The sequence below is a fragment of the Aythya marila genome (genome assembly GCF_965140915.1).
Source record: "Aythya marila genome assembly, chromosome: 1".
NCBI lineage: Eukaryota > Metazoa > Chordata > Aves > Anseriformes > Anatidae > Aythya > Aythya marila.
This window is the reverse complement of record NC_139042.1, coordinates 117,404,168-117,427,023: the sequence shown is the minus strand read 5'-3', so window position 1 is coordinate 117,427,023 and position 22,856 is coordinate 117,404,168. Positions and strand designations below refer to the sequence as shown.

The following is a 22,856-nucleotide window of genomic DNA, read 5'->3' as shown; positions in this document are numbered from 1 at the left end:
CAGATATCAGAAATACAGTCAAGCCCCAAAGGCAACAGAAAGACTAATTTTTCAGAAAGTTGTACAGAATGTATTTCAACCTTTGAAGAAACTGTAATATTTTACTTCCAGACTTATGGATACAAGGTAAATCGGAAGGAAAGAACCCATCTTGCTATTATTTGGTGGGCAGGAGGGAAACTGGTTTACAAAATTTGGTTACAATTTTATCTTTTAATAAGCTTTCTCTATTACTCATTTTTCAGATTACGAAAGCTTTTTTTGGTGTTTTTGGTATGAAGTTAATATGCATATACCTTAAAGTTCTGGCTGTCTCGGACTGCATCACTGAAGGTGTTATACATGGTTCAGGACATTACTATCATTCCGTGTAATAGAGAAAAGTGTCTTCTTGGCAGGATTCCTAATAACACTGCCGTTGTGTCCACAAATAATTCATACTGTCTGCAGCACTTTTCATCAAGTGTGTGAAAAGAACTCTATTTAAATGAGGTTTAAAAGCTAATAGATGGAAACAAAGAAGTGATCTAGAGCAACAACTTTGAACCTGAAGTTTGTGGACTGCTACAAGCCCAATGAGAACCTTCATTGTATGATGAGTTAAATAGAAATTCATAGATCCCTTACATCACTCTACATACTTGTAATATCTAAAGGATCTGTACCTCCTCATAATATACAGGTGACTACAAGCGTACCAAAAGTTTATAAGCCATGAATCTAAGGGTTATGTTTTGCACTGTTGTAAAACAAATCTATGTTTCTTTTCATGCCTTTTGATCCCTAATACCTGTTCACTTAGCAAGCCCAAAGCAGGTTTGACCTGTACTTTCAACCAATGTGTGTTTAGACACCTTAACTGCGTGGGTTTTTACTGTACATTGATGATGAACATGTTAGAGAAATAAAACACTCTCCACCTATAAGAGGAAGCATGATATGCTTTAAAATACATGTACTATGGAGCATCTGAAGGCAAATATCCAAATAGCTTTCCTGGTTTCCAGACCAGTTCCCAGGCTCCTTCTCCATTGTTAAAGAAACAACTAAAACAATCAGTCTGGTCATTTACCAAACCATTTGGCAAATCTTCTGTCTACCGTGAAATCCCTTTTTGACCACTTTCTGAGGAAATACAGAAAATATGCAACTTAAAAACAAACAAGAAGAAAACCCCACAAGCTCTCGTGTAACTGGAACTCATACTGTTGTTTTTTGTGACCTACATATGATTTTGATTTTGTCTTATTATGCCATTTGTGACCAATTAGAAACTAATGATTTATGTACTTTAAAACCAGGAAGTATGTGATCATCTATTTTGATCTATATGAATACAAAGCATACAACTCTGTATTAATCAGAGTTTGAACCAGAATTGTAATCAGTCTTCATGTGTAAATTTAAAATTGCAGCGACACGGATTCTACCACCATCCTCAGTAATTTGTCTAGTTTAACTACTCTCACTACTAAGATGACCTGCTGTAATATTTAGTTACCATTAAGCCAACGGCTGTTCTTACACCTTTATCTGCTCGACTGAAAACTCAAATATCAGTCTTGTTTGACAAACCAGTTTCTTTAGACTATAGATGCTAAAATTAATAATGTCCATATATATGTATAAAATTGGACATATTTTTGGTCCATGTTTAAATATATTCGTGTGTGTTTAAATATACAAACACACCCATATATAAACATGGTGGGTCTGAAAGGTGAATCACTTTTCAAAATGTTTCCCAGTATTCAGTTTTACGTTTGGCTGTGAGTGAGCAGAAAATAATTCCACCCAGGAACTTGAATGAATTTCTTATAAAGATTTCTAAGTCTAAACACATACATATATACTAACAACCTATTATTTGCAACAGCACAGTGATCCTGAGAGACATCCTTGTACCAACATAAGGAACTAAAACCTAACAATATTTTTGGCATGATCAATGTCATGTAGAAAGTCTTTGAAACAGACAAGAAGCAAATTCAGATTTCTGCTGTGTTACGTATATTTTAAGCTAGAAGCATTCCTTTTTCCTTATCTGCTTTGTATCAGCAAGCACTGTAGGAGTGCTGATTTACATACACATAGGTCACCATTTCTAATTAGAAAAAAAGAGCATTACCATAACCACGGATGAAGGAATCCTTAACTGGCAGTTTAGGAAGAATAACTTAAATCCACCAAACCATTGTATTTCAAAACTTTTTTTTTTTTTTTGTGATAGATCTCTTTAAACATCAGAAATTAATATTTTGAATTTCAATTCTCATTTATAAGAACTTTTTACAAGAAGTATTCTTAGATTTTGTGCAATCTTCATGTGAATGCCACATACACAACTAACTGCTGACTAGGAAATACTGTCCTACATTTCACCTTCATATGGAGTTCATGCATCCCAGTCAGACACCTACAGTTAAAAATCTCTTTTCAAAGAAAACCAGTAAAAGCAAGATATTGTCCTCCTTAAACTACTTGAAGAAAGGGATGCAGTAAAATACCTGAGCAAGATTTCTTGTTATTTGAAACACGTGCTGGTCTTACTGATACCAAATACCGGGGCTCTGCATCTGTAAATGAAGAAACAAGTAATGAGTATGGAGTTGCTGTTTATTTAAGAAAGGGATTAACCTATAATTCATAACAAAAATGTAATATTCAGTAAAGGATTGACACATTATCCAGTCTTTGTGGTCTTTAGGCATGTTTGTTCCAAGGTTTATTCACCAATCATGCAGAAGTATTCTAACCACTAGAAAGCATAACATATCCCTGCAGTAAAGATTTTACCATTCTTTTTGACTGAAACATAACAAATAGGTGAACTTGCCAGGACATACATGTAACACTTCAACCAAAACATTATTTAGAAAGCAAAGGAGAAGAAAAGCTCAGATGAAGAGGAAAAAAGAGAGAGTTGCTTAGACAGCTGCCATCATTAGGCTACTAACAGTCTTTCCTCTCTCATGAGGTCCAGGTGTAGTGGGTTTACGTTACAAGGTTTTGGTAGCAGGGGGCAGGGGTGGTGTCTGTGAGAAAGACCTAGAAGCTGCCCTATGTTTGGTAAGGGCCCCACTGCTGACCAGAGCCGAGCCAATAAGCGATGTTGTTTTGCGCCTCTGTGAGAGCATATTTAAGACAGGGGAAAAAACACCAGCCACACAGCAGCTGGGAGAGTGAGAGGAGTGAGGCACAGCCTTGCAGGCACCAAGGTCAGTGAAGAAGGAGGGGGAGAGGTGCTCCAGGTGCCGGAGCAGAAGTCCCCTGCGGCCTGTGGTGAGACCATGGTGAAGCAGGATGTCCCCCGTCAGCCCATGGAGTACCACGGTGGAGCAGGGTTCCACGCTGCAGCCCGTGGAGGAGACCACGGTAGAGCAGGTGGCCCTGCACTGATGGAGGCTGCCGCCTGTGGAAGACCCCTGCCGGAGCAGATTCCGGGCCGGACCTGCGGCCCGTGGAGAGGAGACCACGCAGGAGCAGATGACCCGGCAGGAGCTGCTGCCCGTGGGGGAACCAGGTTAGAGCAGTTTTCTCCTGAGGGATGGACCCCGTGGTATGGACCCATATCTGGAGCAGTTCTGGAAGAGCTGCTGCCTGTAGGAAACCCACGCTGGATCAGTTCATCAAGGACTGCATCCCATGGGTGGGACCCCACAGCACAGGGGATGAGAATGATCGAGCAGGAGCGGCAGAGAAGAAGTGCTGTAGACTGACCATAACCTCCATTCCCCTGTTCCCCTGTGCCGCTATGGGGGAGGAGGTGGAAGAGGGTGGATGGGGGGGGAAGGTGCTTTTGGTTTCTCTCCTTTGTTTCTCACTTCTCTAGCTTGTTAGTAATAAGCAATAAATCTTACTATCTCCCTATGCCGAGTCTGTTTGCCCATTACAGTAATTACTGAGTGATCTGCTTGTCCTTATCTCGGACTTTGAGCACTTTTCATCGTATTTTCTCCCCGTTCCTCTTTGAGGAGGGGAGTGAGAGAGCGGCTGTGGTAGAGCTCGGCTGCCCACTCGAGCGGAACCACGACACCAGCATGTGAACAGTAGAGATGAAGCACACCAGAGGAAATTCTGCTGGCCTACTGGATGGTATAATAATATCCATATAACACTTTTAAATTGTTCTACTGGAACTGAGAAATTTTATTAGGATACCAAATCTTACCTCTTTGATATACTTGCAGACTAAGTGAAAGCAATGACTGGAGGGGGAAAGGTTCTAGTCTACTGCTCCCATCTCTTCTATAAAGGCATAGCCAGAGCACAACCCAAGAGCTGATCCCTGTAGTGGCTGCTGATGCTGCCACATGAGGAGGACTCTCAACATGTGAGGCTGCTGGGTCAGGTATTGTCAAGCAGCTTTTCTACAAGTGCTTAGTTACAAAGCAATCCACAACAAAATACTCTCCATTGTTAACTAGTAGCATATTTGCTTATGATGTCAAAATAGTGCCTGTTCTCTTTGCATACATAATAATTTTTCACTGCTTCTACTGTCAGACACATTAGCCTGATATTGCACATGGAGTTGGTTGGTTTAGTGAACGCATTTTTATAAAAGGCAGTTTGAATAGACTTGCAAGATATCCCAAGTAGTTATAAGAGCCCTACCATAATACAGAATTGTCTTAACATCTACAACATATCCTATATACTTTTGAAATTAAAGAAAAAAAAAACCTGAATTCTACTTTTAATATAAGCAATGATTACATTAAAAAGATGCAAAACAAAATAAAAACAGATAATTACAACACAGTGACCTTCGTTGACACGTTCTGCATCAACTTTAGAACCATTTATTTATTGACATGTTTCTTCCTATAACTTTTTTTTTTTTATGTACTGTTTCAGACTGTACATTTACTGTAAACAGTGTCTCAGTAAAGAGTCGACATTTGTAAGAAGAAGAAATAAAGTGTGCTGGCCATTTATCACAGCATATACCCCTATAGATTAACACTACATTATTCAAGATCTGCACAACTGTTTGGTTGCAGGAAATAAAGTCTGACACGCTCAATACAGCATCCACATCAGTCACTTACTTGCTTTATAAATAGTTTTACAGACCTTTTCCAGAGACTCATCTTAAGATTTGACTGTTCAATGCTTTCACAGTTTTGAGTACTCTCAATGAATGTAAAGTTATCACTAATATCTAAGAGAAAGGGACTCATGTTTGTATAAAAAAAAAAAAAAAATACAGAGGGCTCTGAGTTTGACTGGATGTTCTGCATGCTAGTACAATAGAAATTATGTTGCATGCAACAGGAGAGCAATAGTTCAACCATTTTCTTGGTCATGAAGTTCATCTCAGAAACAAATTGTACCTTCCATACTTTCCAACATTTACTTTTAAGTTAACCTCTATGCATTTTCTCACAGGAAGAAAGAACTTTTGCAAAATATTTCTTAAATCTAAATGAAAAAACCTCTCTCAATTTTTACTCCAGTTTAATTTTTTTTTTTCCGCCACTTCCCATAAGAGGTTTGACTGCTTTTCAAAAAAAAAAAAGATATCATACTGCATAGCCAAAAAAACACAGAGCCATTCCAGAGACAAGAATTTCCATCTTTGGATTCAGACTCAGTCTTACCAGAATGGCCTATATTTCTTTTCAAGCACTGCAGCCATTCAAAGAGATGCAGAATCACTGCTAGCTGGGTGTCAATTGTGAAAGAGCTTGGAAATTGTTTGGAAATACCAGTCTTCATAGGAAATAAGGAAATTAGGCAAACCAAGGTTTACACAAACTCTGACACATTTGAGAGACATCTTATGCAGTTTGGATGACACAGGCACACATGGTAAGAGGCCACAAGTTCAGATATGTTCATGTCTCTGGCAGCGAAAGACAGATAACCTCACCCTGCAGCTTAAAATAATAAATGCTTTGATTAACACAATGCTAAGACAGCGGTTTTAGTTTGGAGAATTCAGAAAGGAGATTTTCCCTCACTGTTGATATCAGAGGTTGGAGCTTTCCACCCTTCTTACTTACTTAAAACCAAGCTCTATTATTACCCAACCACAACACTGGAAAAGAAGTCATAGGAGCTTGCAGAGAAATGAGTATGGGCAGAATTTGGCCCATACAGATCAAAGACACTTTAGCTACAGTTTTTAGAACAGAGGTTTCTCTGTGTAAAAGTTGTGTACTAGTTTAGATACATGTAGCCAAATCTGTATCTGCAGATGAGAGAGTTAATTTCCTTCACAGCCCAGTGTTCCAACACCTGGAGTCTGCCGATCAAACAGAACCACTGAGAATTCTCTTACATCCAAATTTCAGTAAGGGGGGAAAGAAAATCAGTACTGAATAAACAAACAACTTGCAGCACTACATAAAAGGCTGTACCAGACCGGTAAAAACTAACTTAATTTGACTTATTCTATGCATGTAAGTCACTTGACACCCACACTATGTAAGTACTTAATTGTCTATTATTTTAAATGGGTTTCAATTGTTCCCAAAATAAATGTAACTGAGATGAGCACTGAAAACAACTGCTCAAAGCTGTGTGGACAAAAAAGTGAGTTAAAAAAGAAAGAGTGCAACTAGAAGTGCAACTATCCCTTCACTTACAACAAAGTGAATTGATTAATATTTATAGAGGCATACAGTTCTTCTGGGATCCATACAAACATCTGGACATTTTTTGTACTCAGGCCTGAAACCAGAAATAAGTGACAAAAATATATATATTTATAAATGTATATTAAAGAATAATATTTAAAAAATAATATATTTATTTATTTATTTATTTATTTATTTTTCCCTTGTGCTTTAAACCAAGTTTTCTGCTGTGCAATCATGGCCATTTGGGAAACTGTTACAATTTTCACAAAGGGCTGAGCAAGCTCAACTACAACAGAATTAATTTTGAGTGTCATTTTGAACTCTCACAAAATCACTCTTTAAAATATACATGTATGTGTATATATACACACACAGTATATTGCAAGTACATGCATGATCTTGTAAGGATCGAGAATCTCCGAAATGAGGGATCTCTACAGAACCATGAAAACTTCAACAAGTTCAGTTTCAAACACGTTCACAAATTTGATGGAAAAATCTTAGGTTCATTGCAGCTTAAGGCCTTCTTGAAGGTCTGGTACTCTAAGATGAACACAACAAACCCATTTGTTTGAACCAGTTGCTGCCTAACCCCCAACTATTAAGGTTGGGCTGGCAAATGCCATGGCTAACCTCTCCTTTCAGGTGGCACACAAATGGTTCTGTTTAAACCTCTTGAAGCTGCAGATGTGAAGTCCAAACAGACAGGCTTGAGTCTTTAGCAGGAAAATGACCTTAAGCACCAGACAACTGCTAGTCAATAAATCCATGCCCAATTCTTAGTGTCATAATTCCCCAAGCAAGTGTTTTGTTGTTGTTGGCTTGCTTTGCTTTTTTTGACAGTTCAGTTGGGTGGCTTCAAAATGTCATCAGCACTGCCCTTTCAGGTGTCAATACTTGCAAGTGAATAACGCAATGCCAGTTTGGAGCAAAGCACTGCACTCAGGCAGGCACGTACACCTAACTAAATGGCTTCTGAAGCAGGAGGGAAGCCTAGTACTTGTAAAGAACTAGGACTGGTATCCATGTATATATCAAAAACCAGTACAATGCATATGTGTTCGGTACATATTCTTACATATTTTTCTCCCACCTCTCAAAACATAAATAAAAAAATAAAAAAGAGAGGCATTCACCCATCTTTTTTTAGCTTCTAAACACCACAGCTATTACAGCTCAGTGAACCATCACCAATTTGATGAAACACTTCTCTGAACTCCTTCAATGACTCAGTATTTTTTTCATCCAAACAGCCTGAAAGACACACACACACTACATGTAGGCACAGGTATGTCTACAATTCACCCCGGCAGAAACAATTCAAAGACTGCCAAATTGCACAAAAGTAAATCACTACTTTGGCAACATTATAAAAGAAAAAAAAAAAAAAGTTTATAAAAAGACCAAGATTCTGTGATACTAATGCTATATATAAACCTGTCAAAACAAAAAACCTTATTTTACCCACCTGAGCTGCCTCAGGAGAAGACCAGCCTTGAGGAATGTAACAAAAATGCAGCCACAAAAACATCAAACTAATACAGAATAACACTTAATTCCATATGCTGTGAGCTATGCTTTGAAAGCAGTGGCAGCAGGCAGCTAACATGCATTGCAAAGCACTAGCAAATTCTGCTTATGTTCAAGCATGGATGATTTCAAGTGTGAATTCACTCTGTGAATTCAGTTCAGGGTTCTGCCAACACAGAAATGCAGCTGAAAACAAAACAACGTAAGCATGACTTGACTTATGAACTTAGAATAAGTTTTAACATAAAATATTACAATGTATCATTACAATTAATATACTAACACATTTAAGAAATCAAGTCAGTATGTTTGTCCAGGTGTTCATCTCCTTCTGAATTAACGTGTACATTATTTGGCATCTCAAAAGGCATGCGGTTAATACACCTGCATTTGTGTAACCATTACTGGGTATAAGAAACCGCACAGCGAGATCTTTTAGCCAAGCACTGCTCTAGCACACATCTCTGAACTACACTTAAACGTGATGATACTGGATGATATTAGAATTCTTCCCTATTTGTATGCAAATTTCATCCACAACTTATTACAGTTATTATGAAGCAGAATTGCCAGCATATTCTCCTCTTCACTGCACAGCCTGGTTCAAGTAAAAGAAAGGCCAAACAAAGTATGGCAAAGCTCTCAGTCAGTTTTAGGAATTCATTTTATTCAGCATGTTAGCTAATTGCTGTCCATTCTTACAAAATTTTCCTCCCAGTTGGTCTCCACCCAATTTTGGGGGTTTCTGCAGCAGTGATAACACATTCAAGGAGGCTGACTTTGCAATCTTCCTAACCAAGTTAGATAAAACTAGCACAAATTTCTCAAGGAAATATTCTTTCTTTTTGAGTTGTGCAGACTGAAGAGATTTAGGTGAAAGTTTAAATCAAGCTCAGAACTTTGGGATGGTCTATTCACCTTATTTACTAGTCTAGATGAATTTACATTTCAATATCCTTTGACACTGTCTGAACAGTTTTCCTTGACCAAAAATAATGTTGCTTACTATTGTATAAACTCATAAAGTACATCAAGCACCAAATAAAAGACATCTTGTATCCTGATACTTTTTTGTACCAAATTTTAAAGCTGCCTCATCACTGCCATTTACCCTTCACTCTGGTTCAAATCCAGCTGTCCGGCAATGCATGAAGTTGCTCAAGAGTTGATTGCCAGCATGAGCTCATTATGTGTTCAGAAAATCCAGCACAACTCTTTTCTCTTTTACATGCCCTCTGCAGGCAGTTCCTGATTCAAGGATATTGTTACACAATTGCTGGCTCAGTTATTAATTTAGTTGCAAAAGAAAATGAAAAAAAAAAAAACTATTTTAAGAGAAGAATAGATGCAGGGCAGTGCTGAATATTTTGGTGGATGAAGCGTAGGTGAATGTCACACTTTTTACAAACATACACATCTTTACTGGTTATACACCCTAGGAAAGGTCATATTCTCAGTTATTTCTTCTAAAATACAGGCACATACACATGTGATTTAATAAATTATTCAAATCTGCCGACTTCAAGTTTAGTATTAACAGGGGCATAAGAGATGTATAAGCCAGCAGAAGATCTGACTATATTTCATTTGTATTCAACAGTGACAGGGTAGGAAACATTGAAGTCGTGGGCCTTATATAAAAATATATTGCTGTGTATACTGTGCCACCTATTAAAAATCAAGTTCATTGTTGCTTTATACCCCATACTCCAATTCCAAAGCAGGGACAACTATCCCAAACAGAATATTGGTCTTGCTGCTCCATAAACAAAGCCAGGCATTCAGAGCTAGCTCAAGGGAATGCCTGCAAGGCACTTCATTCTCCTGCATATACTTATCCTGGTTGCTAGCAAGGAAAAAGGACATTTTACGGGAATTATGCATTTTAGGGAATCAGGAATTGTATGAGAAGTCTGCATGTTTTCTTATATTAGCCTAATTAGTCAATTAATGAAATTATATATATATATATATTTGAGCAGATTATAGAGTTGCCTGCATGTCTGTACCATTTTCACGTGAATGACAATTTGTTTTCAAATGAATTGACAATTTTAATACTATCAGGTCAAGATCCACTTCTGTCTAACTTCTGTCTAGACAGAGCAATTCCATTCTCCTGGATCTAGTCACTCTCTCAGGAAACTGTATTCTAAAGCAATCATCCCTAAACCACTGGGAAAACATACCTTTTACTAACTACCAGATGCCTTTAAATACCCAGTTCTAATCTTTCCATTTCAGCAGCTAAGCCAATTTCAAGTTGTGACCAGTTTTAATGTCCTTAGATCAATTGGGAAAGGTCCTCTCTTTCCGTAACTACTAAAAATGACAGGAGAAAAGGAAGCCTTAAATTGTACTAGTCTCGGTCTAAACAGTCCACAATGTTTCTTCACATTTGGGATTCATTCCTTCCATCCTGTTCAGTAAAAGCTGCAACCTTTCTATGGGATAAGCTGAAGTGAGAGAGGACTGAGAGGGCATTTAGCAGGGTGAACATGAATACTTTCCTATATGCCTAGTTGGTTTTATTGTGGGGAAAAAAAGGTGGAAAACACCAAAGACCATTCGCAAAGAGCACGGTGCCACCAGAATCACCAGAATATCCAGAACGTGGAATAGACGGTATTTCTGGCGTGAAATTAAAAAGAAACAACAACAAAAAGTTTGCTTAGGATGAACATAGAATACTAGGCCAATTTCGTCACCTATTAGAAGCACAAAAGTAGCCTAAGACTCTTAACAATATGGTCAAGGGGTACTTGTACCTTCGGAAAATATCTTGAGAGTATTTATATTACCCCTCTACAATACCTTTTATTTTCCAACATCTACATAGATCAGAGTCTGAGCTGAGTTCAGCGGGTACCAGAATAAAACCAATCCACTGTTGCTAAAACTATGAACCATCCTGCAGTAGCTCCAGCTTAAGCCAGCACCTGGTCCCTAAAATTGTAGGGGGTATTAGCAGTCACCAATGTCTTTTCTTCTCTGAGGCATGTCACTCTAAAACAGAGCCAAAAGCACAACCAATGCTTCTTTCTTTAGCTGATGTACATACACAGAAAGTGTAATCAACACTGCTCTTTAAAGACAACAGTGGTGTTTAATATTAATGCAATGGGAAATGTTATGCTCTCTGCTTCCAAACTCCAATGAACAAATACACTAAGCAGATAATGTAACCCTAAATGTCTTAACTAAAAGCAATAGTTCCAGTATAGGTATAGTTAATTGCCTTAAATATATATTTGAGTTGAAGTACATACACATTGCTGTTAGCTTCTTTTAGGTCCTGTGCTTTCAATGATGACATTTTCTTCAAGTCGGAAATGCTAGTATTTAATTATAAATTATATCAACATTATGTTGCATATTGCATTTGTAGTATTGGACATCCAGAATATATTATCATTCATTGTCACTAGGAAACTCATTGACAACTTGTTTTAGCATGAGCAAGCTAAAATTTTGAAGTTACTCTCCTTTAAAGTAATTAAAAGGAGAGTATTCCCCAACACTTGCGTCTTTCTCTGTCTAGACACATTACAGAAAACATTTAGTTTCATTACAGGAGATATGTATAAAAGGGTTTCTCATCTTCAGCGTTTGTCACTTCAGGATTTTGATAGCTTAACTGTAAGCTTTAATGAATATGCATGCAGCTAGCCACTCTGATTGCAGAACTAAAGAAAGGTGTCTACAGTTCCAGTCATTACATATTAGCACGAGAGTTACAGAAAACCATGATCACCTATGCTTCCGGTGATGTTCAGCTTTGTTTTCACACGGTTTCACAAAGCATTAGGTATTAAAGCTGCTATTAAATGGTGAGAAGTACACACAATCTACACTTTACACTACGTTCAGGGCTTTTTCCTCTTTCCAAGGATCTCAGAGTACCTGAAAAATATGAATCCCCACTATTCCTGCAATATAGCTACGTAGATATTACTTATACTGGATTCTCTGTAGAATTGTGCATATCCTTGCCACTGAACTGATTCAAAATAAAGTTTAAGTGATGGCTGTGAACTCAAACACTGGATTGGTGATAGAAGTATGGAGAGATCCCAGGAGTACAAACTCACAGAAAGGAACAAGTCAACCTTTGCCAGAGAGATCTTACGTAGATCTCTAGTGTCTTAATTACTTTGTGTCTATCACCTTATTTATGCTTTTTTATTCTACAGTTTTCAGCCTGGAGCAGACACCCAGAACTGCCTTCACTTCTTCATCGCATTAAAAACAAGGCAACTGTTACTTCTGTGCTTGTGCAGATTTACACTAAGATCACTGACATTACAATGATGAGGGTAATACAAGAACCAGGATTCATTTCAGGCTAGAAAAGTGTAAAGAAAAACAACATGAAAATCCTCAGAAATTTAACAGATTTCTTAAGATATCATATCCTGATAAATCAATGTTTTAATAATTTACAAGACAATTCTAGCTGATCCAGTTCTCTTGTCTTGCTATTTTTTCCATACTGACATAACCCAGAGTTAAAGGGACAGCCTAATTTACTCCTCCTTCCCTATAATAGGCAACAGGATACAACATGAAGTTTAATCTTCTCCATACAAGTACTCGTGAAATCTTCTGTAGCTTCTGCCACAGAAGGTATAGGTTATTCTGTAACATGCAGAATTGGAATATGCCCCTATAAAATAATGCATCATTTCATAAAAAAACGCATCATATCATAAGCATTTCCAGCAAAGAGAATTAAGTACACAGTTCTCAGAACTGTTTCATTGCTTCTTGTTCTGAGTTAAAAACACACACATCTCCCTTGTATACTGCTTACACTGCAACTTCAGACAAATTATCCCATATGATCTGTAATATGATTAATACAGTACAATCTCTTAGGATGAAAAACTCCCACAAGTGAAAATCCTTAAAACAAATATCAATAGCAAGCTGTTCCAACAACAAGAGCTGTTTGTTCTCCTTGAAGGATCTCCTAATTCCACTGTTATCTGAAATTCTTCCCAAAACAAACTTAAACACAAAAAACCCTGAGCAGCACCCCAATAAAAACAAAAATTAAGAAACCCAAAGGTTCTTGATCTCATCTCTATGTTCCTAAACCATGACAACAGCAGCATGCAAAGCAAATTGCATACAAAGCCTTACCAAGTTCAGTTATGTAGGTGTTTCCTTCTGAAGGTAAAGGAATGTACTGATTAGAGAAGAAGCTGCTTCCGTAACCCAGGACAAAACCTTCAAGTTTGGTGTTTTGACTTGGTCGAAGATACCTCATGCAAACGGTGTCATCTGTTGCATTGATCTGAACTTTCAGGCTCTGTCTTTTCACTAGGAAAAGAGTAAAAACAAGAAAAGATCAAAATGTTTTATTGTGTAACTATGTATTCAGCAAAGGAATATGACAACATGTAGGACAGTTCAATTTGTTAATTGCAATTAAGAGTTGCAAGGTAGAGTCTCAAAGCAACTGAGTGTATATCAACTATCATGTAAAATTGTTTTCCAGTATGTCCATTTCTTCCCCTCATTAGTTTAGTATTATCATTAACTATCACATCTACGATTGCAGTAGTAGAAGAGTACATGAAGTAAATGAAAAAATGCAAGTATCTTTTCCTTTAAATACAGGAGTTATAGCAGTATTATAAGACTCACTGGTGACAAAATTGCAAATCAGGAGATTTTTTTCTTAGTTAAGAAGAAATTTAAAATGATGTTTTAACATGAAGTTAGCCATATTACAGGATTAGAGGATGAATAGTAACTATGTCCAAATAAAAATGTTACAGTTATGATTTATTTATTTTCTGCTGTGTTCAGCAGGAAATGTAATTTTCCAGTTGGAATTACACCAGGACACCTAGACTAACAGAAAAACTCAATGCAAAATTACAAAGAAGTTTTTTTCAATGTTGAATTTTATGCTTTCCAGAGGAGCAAGTAACAAAACTTTAACTTGTAACAACATAGAATGAATTCACAACAGAATAACCAACTTTATAGACTGCACAAAAGTGTTTCTTCCTCTTTTTCTTGAGTGAGGTAGGATTGGTTTTTTCTTCCCTCGTACTTAAAACTTTATTATTCCCTTGTCACTTTTAGGTTTATCAAATTTTGAGAACTGTTGATTGACAGTGCTCAAGAAAAAAAAAAGAACAAAACAACACACAACAAACTAAAACAAACAAGAAACTAATGATTCTTCTCCAGTAGAACATTTAGGGTTACTATTTTTCCTTGAAATACAATTTTTTACATCAGACAGGTTTTCAGGCATTGCCTGCAACCATGAAGGCTGAAAACACTTTTTCAGGAAAAAAAAAAAAAATTTCACCCTTTCCTTCTAAAACCTCAAGAAAACCAATGAGAGACGTGTCATCAAATAGGGTAGAGCAATAAACAAATTCCTTTTCTTTCTGTCTCTTTTCCTTCTCTCCCTCCTTCCCTCTTCTGTCTCCTCTCCCCACAGGTAATTGCAGACTGACGTTCAAAGTTTCTTCAGACCAGCACATATTGATTCTCTGCAATCACACCGCTTCCCTTTTTCTGGAGAAAATACGATGACAGCAGTTGCTGAGAGGCCACAGTCCCCATTCTCTGAAGATGATTTAGTAGTAGTGATGAGCACCTGCAGTTGTCTGCACACTGATTGAAAAAAAACGAAGCCAAACACTTCATGCCCCTTTCCTTTAGACAAAGGAGCACACAAGTAAAACTGATGGAAAACATGTGCCTCCGATTAGACCTTTTCTTTATCTGAAGACTGATCAAGTAAAAGAACTCCGCCAGGAAGCCATCCCAATTTTCCAAAGGCAACTCTGCCAGATTCTGGAAGACTGCAGGAGCTGAAGAAACCTCGGCGCCAACAGCATGACACCGGCCTGGGGGAAGGGCCACGGCTGCTTCCTCATCTGGGCGAGATCTGAACTTCTTCCGTTCTCACTCCGGGAGACTCCCAGCGTGTGCAACTTTCAGCATCAGCAACGCTGCACGCAGCAGAAACCAGGCAGAAATCCCAACAGGCTTCCAAGCCCTCTTAATACGCTCCATAAAGGTGTTTGGTAAAGTCTAGACCCAAGTCTAGGATTACTGTCTCCAACTGACAGCAAATTACGTTTGTTAAACTTTAAGTAGGCTGCTGAACTCTGAATTACAATACCTAACTTTGGAGAACAAAGCATAAATGAAAGATGGTCTCCTTTAAATATTCATGTCTAAGAAGAAAGTAAGGCTTACAGTATTTGATTCAAATATAACAATTAGATTTCTGTATTAAAACTTTTAATCAGACCCAAAAACAGACTAAAACAAAGATCTATTTTCATTTTAAATATACAATAATTTCACTTGTTTTGTTTTGTTTTGTTTTTTACAATCACTTATACATAAATACCTCACAGTTATATTTTACACTAATTGTAAGAGCTAATTCTAATTCAAGATTGAATTCAACTAGTTTTGACCCAGTTAGATACTGTGCCTTATTCGTAAGTTATCAGTTATAGTGACATAGGAATTTTATTTCAGCCTAAACATTTTGAGTGAAGTTTCTAACAACACAAAGTCTAATGGGATCCCATGAGCAACATCTCCAAGGCAGGAACCTTAAGACCTTTTCTTTATACCTAGCACATCAAAACAACCAACAGAACTTTTAAGCTCAAAGCCAGTTCTAGTGCAACATAAACAGAAATAATGAACTTTTAAAAATTGAGAAGAAGGCAGAATAGAAAAGGAAAATAGGAGTCTTATTTAAAATTAATAGATTTTATCTAAAATTCTTGTCCTGTGCACCCTGTCTCAACAGGGGAAGTCCTTTCTTTCTGGTTCACTATTAAGCACAAGATCCTTTCACTGATTTTCGATATTATAACAAACACCACAGAGTCTTCACTGTATTTTGGGAAACTTTCTTTCCCTCTCCTTGGAGAGCTAGTTATGGTCTAAGCTCTGTGCTCTCCTTAACATATGCCCCAGAGGAAAACCATCTCTTGCCACCTCTATAAGCTCCTGATAACCACTTCCTTCCCTCCACACAGCACAAGCTCCCCTCGCAGAGGGATCTCTGCAACGACCCATTTCTCCCCTTGCTGCCTGACCCAAAGAGCAGCACGGGGCAAGGCAAACCAACGGCTTTCCTCATTATTTAGCTGCACCTATTTAATGGAAGGTAACTGTGCTAGAGCAGCAACACAGTTCACTTCGTATGAGTGCACTGCACTCCCGCCATGAGCTCCACGTGTTGTGGCACCACCAGAACTCAGGGATGAGCCACGACAGCTCCAGCAGTGACCACCAGAGGTGAGGTGGGCCTGTTCCTGACGTGCACGGACAGAAGTGCTGCAACCAAGGCCAAAGCCAGCTATAAACAGGAGGTAATATAACAGTAATCTGTTGATCCCTGAGCTCACATTACGTGAGCTGATGGGCAGCAGTCATGTTCTCTCAGGTGAGGTGCAGTCAGCAGGGTTGCAACCAGCTCTCGGGTTGTCCTGACAGGAAAATCCGCCTCGCTGAATCCCATACTCTCTTCTACCACTAGGGCCACTGAAGCACTAAAGGTTCGTGACTGAAATCACTGACAGTTTGCTAGGAAACGTAGCACTTGGGTGCCAAGGAGCAGAAGGCTACAGAGAAGGAGTCCAAACCCAAACAATGACAGGGACAGAGGGCAGCAAGCAGGCACAGAAAGCACTGTCTGTCTTGGCAGAGCCACCGATGCACTACCATGCTTGGCACAGACTCCTGGTAAGGAACGGCCTCTCTCCCCAGAGATAGTCAGCAAGCTACTCAGTCATCGGGTTGGCCCTCTAGGAAGCCAGGCAGCCCTTGGGCCTGCCGACAGCTCAGCCCTCCAAAACGTTTCCAGAAGGTCTGAGGCAGACCCGTGTGGTCACCAGGAATCCACGTGGAGACAAGAGGTCTGCACACAGCTCAAGGCTACTTGCTGCATGGACACTGCTGGACTATTCCAGAGAGAGCCAGCCTCACACAGCACAGATGTAAGGGACTTCACAGCAATCAGCCTGGTGAACAGGGACGGCTCTTGGAAGCGCATTAGCAAAACAGGTTTCATTTGTGTTGATCCCACAGTACTTTAAACAAGTCCCAAAGAGAGCAGGCATTCCCATTCTGAGTAATATCATCTCCGTCTTGGCCACCACACAGATGAACATTCATTAAGCATGATGGAATAGTCAAGGGAAGTCACAGGAACTTGCAAATGTATTTGATTTTGAGAAAATACCCTTGCCATATCATTGTTTTAGGACACCACCACCACCACCATCCCATCTTCTCAGTGAAAGAGTAGAGTGATAAACTAGAGTCCCTCAAATTCCAGTGCAAAAAAAAACTTTAAAAGCATCTTACAAAAAGAAAAGAACACTTTCAGGCACAGAGCAAGGCAAGGTTGAATTTTCCTAACTCATACTCACTCGTGTCAGTTTTTGGCATGCATTATTGAAACTCTGCTCTTAAGTATTTGCATTTGTGGAGTGATTCTTTCACCTTCAGGCCATCACTAAATGGAAGATTCTGGGATCCATAGCTACCTCTGAAATACAATCTTTCCCTCCTAGCTTGCCAACAGAAATTCCACACTGTTCTGCAAGTATTTTCTTCAACAAAAGTCAATCGATGGCCAAAACCAGTATGACAAACAGCGCAGCACACGTCTGAACTAAACACACGTTAACTGCATCAGACCTCTTGCAGTTAGAGATCACTCCAGGGAAAGGATGCTTCGCCTGCAAGGGGAACGACTGTTAAAGGCAGCCCGATGAAATCAGCTACATTGTAATGGAACCAACCCCTGGTAACTCTTTTTAAAGAAGAAAATGGCTATAAAATGGCCTGAAGAATCCAGCTGGGAGCACCAATAGTTTGACTAGTTGGAAGGAAAGAAAAGAGGGGAAAAAAAAAAAAAAAAAAAAAAAAAAAAAAAAAAAGCAGTCACGAATAGGCAACAGGAGCCAAGGGCAAATGAACATTGAAACTTTAGAAAAAATTAGCTATAAATGACCTAACTGAAATTCACATCTTTAAAATGCAAAAGCAGCTACTGAACATAGCATATAACAAATATCCAGCTGAATATTTTGTATGAACTTTGGATCCACTGGTGATTATCTGGAGTATTTGCTTTTTCTCATCTCCTTAATTATTCATGGAGCAACAGAGGAGGAGAAGGGAGAATTCAGAGGCACTGCTACCAACCACCTCTTAAGCTTACCAGCTAGCTCTACCTGATGGCTCGTATTTTGCTACACGACAGAGTACACCAATTTTCTATTTCCACTTCCATAGCAAAAGTTCAGTCAAAGCCCTTTTGACTATTTGACTTCTCAGTTCTAACATCCTGCTAAGAGATCATAGTTGGAAAGCAGTCTGAAAAGGCAAAACACACAATTCCTAGAATTACTACAAATACGCTTATATAATTCCATTGCTATTTAGTAACTGTAAAGAAGTAATGAGATAAATACAGAACTGCTTCACTGGGCACGTTGCATTAGAACAACACTTGTTTAGTAATTCAGTGATGGTGACAGTGGTATTTGCAACCTATAAAAGCAAATAAAACCATCTGAGAGCTTGCTTCCCAAAAGCACAAACGAAACAATTTTGTTTCGGTTACACAGAAGGCTTTAGCCTTCGAAAATCCGTGTCCAGTGCCCCGCTACATCCTTGCAATACTGTTGGTAACAACAGGCAGGCAGTTAGCACAAAGCTGGCTCATTTGATTTTCATCTGTTTCAAGGAACGTGAGAGAAATGGGGTGATGAGGTGACTGGAATTTGAATTAACTGGCTCTTTTCTATTTCTGCCCAAAACCAAAATTATAGCTTGGCCCTGTAAAAGAAACCATCTTCAGCTGAAGTGCATTCTATTTCTCTTGCCTGCTTAAGCAGACAGATCAACAGCTGGCTGATAATTCATTAATTGGTAACTGACACTTTCAGACCTAAGCCTAAGTGCAGATATAGCAATGAACTTCAAGAATGAAACAAAAAATGAAATGTATTAACCTTTTGTTTTGTTTGTTTGTTTTGAAATACATTTATCTTGGCAACTTACATTTTGAGCTATCTGTTCACCTGCTGGACTAGCAAAAACAGTGCTGGGAGAAGATGCTCCGCTCCCACTTACTTTAGGATTCTCGTGGTGTGCTTCAAGTGTATGTGGCCACTTGCGAACATACACAATCCTGGTTTTCATTTTAATCCAATGAGCAAAAAGCCATGAACTCTGCCCTACAAAAGGGTGAATACAGCTGTACTTCATTACAGCTAATTTGGCTTCGTCATCAGAATTCCTTTTGCCTTACATTGAAACTGTTTAGTTTTCACCATTTCAAAGATTTTTGAGGGCATGAATGAAAGACCCAGCACTGCCTCCCAGAGCGCTAGACAAATGAAGCATACCTTAAGAAAATACATTAGCACCATCTATTTGTGACCACCACCTCACTTACAACTTCTAAATTGCTCACAGCAGCACTTTCGTTTTCCAAATCTGGTGCCATAAGTACCACCAGCCAAGATTTAATCTAATTTAATAATCTAACACTGCAAGTTTTGCTATTTTATATTTTTGTTTTCACTTTGGCTCCCAAACATGGAGAAATATTGGTTGTTTGGCTCAAACCCAAATATAGCTTCAAATGGGAAACATTTAAAAATAGTTCTGTTTCTATGCAGTAGAATAAACAAGAAACACTCCTAGGCCACAACCACAAACCAGGGAATAATTTCGGGTGGAAGGGATTTCTGCTCCCCTTGCTCAATGCAAACCCCATCAGATTGGGCTGCTCAGGGCCACATCCAGCTGAGGCTTGAATAGCTCTAAAGACAAGATTTCCATAATATCTCTAGGCAACCTGTTCCAGTATGTATCTTCCTTGGGGCTTAAAAAATATATTCCCAATATCTAACTGGAATTTCCCATGTTCTTGCTTGTGCCCATTGCCTCTTCTCATATTGCTGCGCACTTCTGTGGAAAGTCTCTCTTGGTCTTCTTTGTGTCCTCCAGTCAAGTAGCTGTGATCAACCATCTTAGATTGTCTTTCTCCTCACAGGTTACATAAAATACCAGTGCTCCTAGTGGCAGAACCCACATGAATAAATCCTCTGAGTGATGAAAATAGGTGCCATACAGACTGCACCCTTAAAAGGGGTAAGAAAGCACATCTTATCACAAGTGGGTAAGCTGAAAGCATTATACATGGTTTTGCTGTTTGCAACTGAAATTCCCCAATGAAATGAGCTTTTCAAAAAGGTTATTATGCGAACACTACATATACAAGCCAAGCATTACTTCAGAAAAAGAGGCTGTCAAAATACAGCACTTCTACTTTTCCAAGCGCATATCTCTGTAAAAGTAGCCTACCTTCTAAGCTTCCACCCTACGCTCACAGGGTCTTTCTGCTCAGACAGTTTACAAAACAGAACAAAAGCAATGCTGTCCTTAGCTACGGACCTACAGTTGTTACATGCAAATCTACTGGAACATCTGTAGGGATGAGTAATCAAAAAAGTTCCAGCAGTCCAATTCCCATCCAAGTCCTAACACTCCCAGCCTCAGTTTCTCCCTCCCCCAGCCTGCTGGTTCTGTTCATTTCAGTGCCATTCGGCTGGTTCGAGGCAGCAACTGAGGAGCAGAAACCATCATTCCATTTGGAAACGCCACTTTTTCACTTTCAGTGACACAGTTTGATACAGAAATGATAGGTATTTCTTCTTTTGACTATGACACTTGAAAGATCAGACAAAGAAAGCTTGTTATTTTAAGCCTTTCTATTAATAGTTATTTTATTGATAACTAGAAACTAGTCATCAATGGCACATTGTTAAGTTGTGAAGGTACAAACTCCCACTGACAATTAGGAAGTAGATGCGATAGCATCTGTCATATAAGCACAACTTGTCCTATAACTTGCAATAATTTAAAAGGGGGAAAAAAAAAAAAAAAAAAAAAGAGTTCACCCAAGAAGGATGCAGGCGATAAAACTTCCATTTAACTCATGATGTCTGGTAAACAGGGGTAGCTGCGTTTCTCCAAAGGAGATCTTAATGTGGAAGAGGAAGCCACCTTATGTCAGCCAACAGCAAATATAGAATTTTAATTTTCTCTGAGAAGTGAGCTAGAAGAGGCTGTAGCAAGATAACTTCAAAGTAAAAAGTGCTTATTCTAATGTAATACTCCATACTGCATTTTGTAGCTCCTCTTGATGCTGGGAGAAGTCTTTTCGGCCAGTACAATCACAATACAAAAGCTTGGTCCTTTTGCTTGTTTTCAGAAATTGCATTTAACAGCCTGGAGTTGTCAGGTGGATGTTCTGTCATCAGTTGTCTTGAGATATGAGAATAATCTGTTGAAATGTTCACTTCACTCCTTGCCTAACTCCTAATAAAGATGCTTTTAGGAAGTTTTAAATATGTTTCTTCCTGTCTATGCCTGTAAAAATACTTTTTATTTGAAAGATAGCAAATTTTTAGGCAGATCAATGTTCTGAACAGCCTGCGCACAGCAAATAATACAGCATAAAATGTAATTTCCCCCCTAAATTACTTCCTGTCACAGGGCAATTTTGGCATCATGGAAACATGCCACAAAAGGAGTATAAGTACATTAAATATCTAGTAGAGAAAAAAACTTGATTTTTTTCCCCTGTATAGGATGTTCCTCAAAAATGTAACACGGTAATTTATAATTACACTCTAGATGTGTCCAGACTTAAGTTATGAAAGTGATTAAAAGCAACAGAATTGTCACGCAATGTGGACTGACTTTCAGAGAGGGACGCTGAGATGTGGAGTAATACTTCCTATTCCAGAATACTTCTGGTCACCGAGGGCAGTAATTCAGTCAGTGCCAAAGACTTCCAAAGGACGAGATGCACTGTGAGGGCCCAGGGTCAGCCCTATCCCTTTCAGTGCCTTTTCTCACAACAGTCTTTCATCATTACTGCAACTTTTTCCTTCGGTTAGAACATATATTTCGTTATCCTAATGCTAATCTGAATCACGCTGTTTTTAACAGATACAAACATAAGAGACACTTCTCCGAGAAGCAGAAGGAAGTTTGGCAAATTTGTCCTCTTGAAGTGTACTCCTTCCACCCTGTCTTGTGACAGCACTTATATCACATAACTATACACTTCTTAAAAGCTTTGCCAGTTCCTCTCCAGTGATGACTAGAGTTCAAAGCTGAATTAATTCACTGTAGCTCACTAATACTATAAGATCAGTGAAGACAGAGCAGACATAAAGGTACAGTTGTCAGCAATTTCAAGGTCTATCAATCTAAATATACATTTTTACAAATGCCATTTTTCTCATCTCTTTTTGGACCACTCAAGCACTTTGTTGAAGTTCCTTTTCATTATATTGTTTACAAGGCTCCTTACACATCATAGTTTAAAATTATTTTTATTCAACTACATCTAGTAACTATCCTTATTTTTGAGGTACAAAGCTCAGAAGAGTCTGGATTTAAATGTGGGATGCTGCTCCAGTGATGCAAACCCCATTTCTAGCTTTCACTCTGCAGCCCATTCATTTCCCAAGATCTGTTAAAAACATATGGCAAACAAAATTGAAAACAAACAAGAAAACTGTTGTTTGAGAATAACCAAGCCTGCTACTCTGGTGGAAACAGGAATAGGAGTTAAACTTGTGAAAAATTCCTTGGACAGAGGCCTGACAACCTGTCTCTGACTTGTCATGATACTGCCTA

At 38.6% G+C, this 22,856-nt stretch overlaps 1 protein-coding gene across 14 annotated transcripts in view; it reads right to left on the bottom strand.

The window, feature by feature from the left end:
• Nucleotides 1-22,856, bottom strand: part of ABI3BP (ABI family member 3 binding protein) — a 148,632-nt gene that overhangs the window by 111,273 nt on the left and 14,503 nt on the right. For all 14 annotated transcript variants that reach the window (XM_082781299.1, XM_082781308.1, XM_082781309.1 and 11 more), the window contains exons 2-3: nucleotides 13,266-13,445; nucleotides 2,508-2,576 (exon numbers count right to left, since the gene is read on the bottom strand). In XM_082781299.1, coding sequence (XP_082637425.1) covers nucleotides 2,508-2,576; nucleotides 13,266-13,445 — 249 coding nt within the window. The remainder of the gene's footprint in view (nucleotides 1-2,507; nucleotides 2,577-13,265; nucleotides 13,446-22,856) is intronic.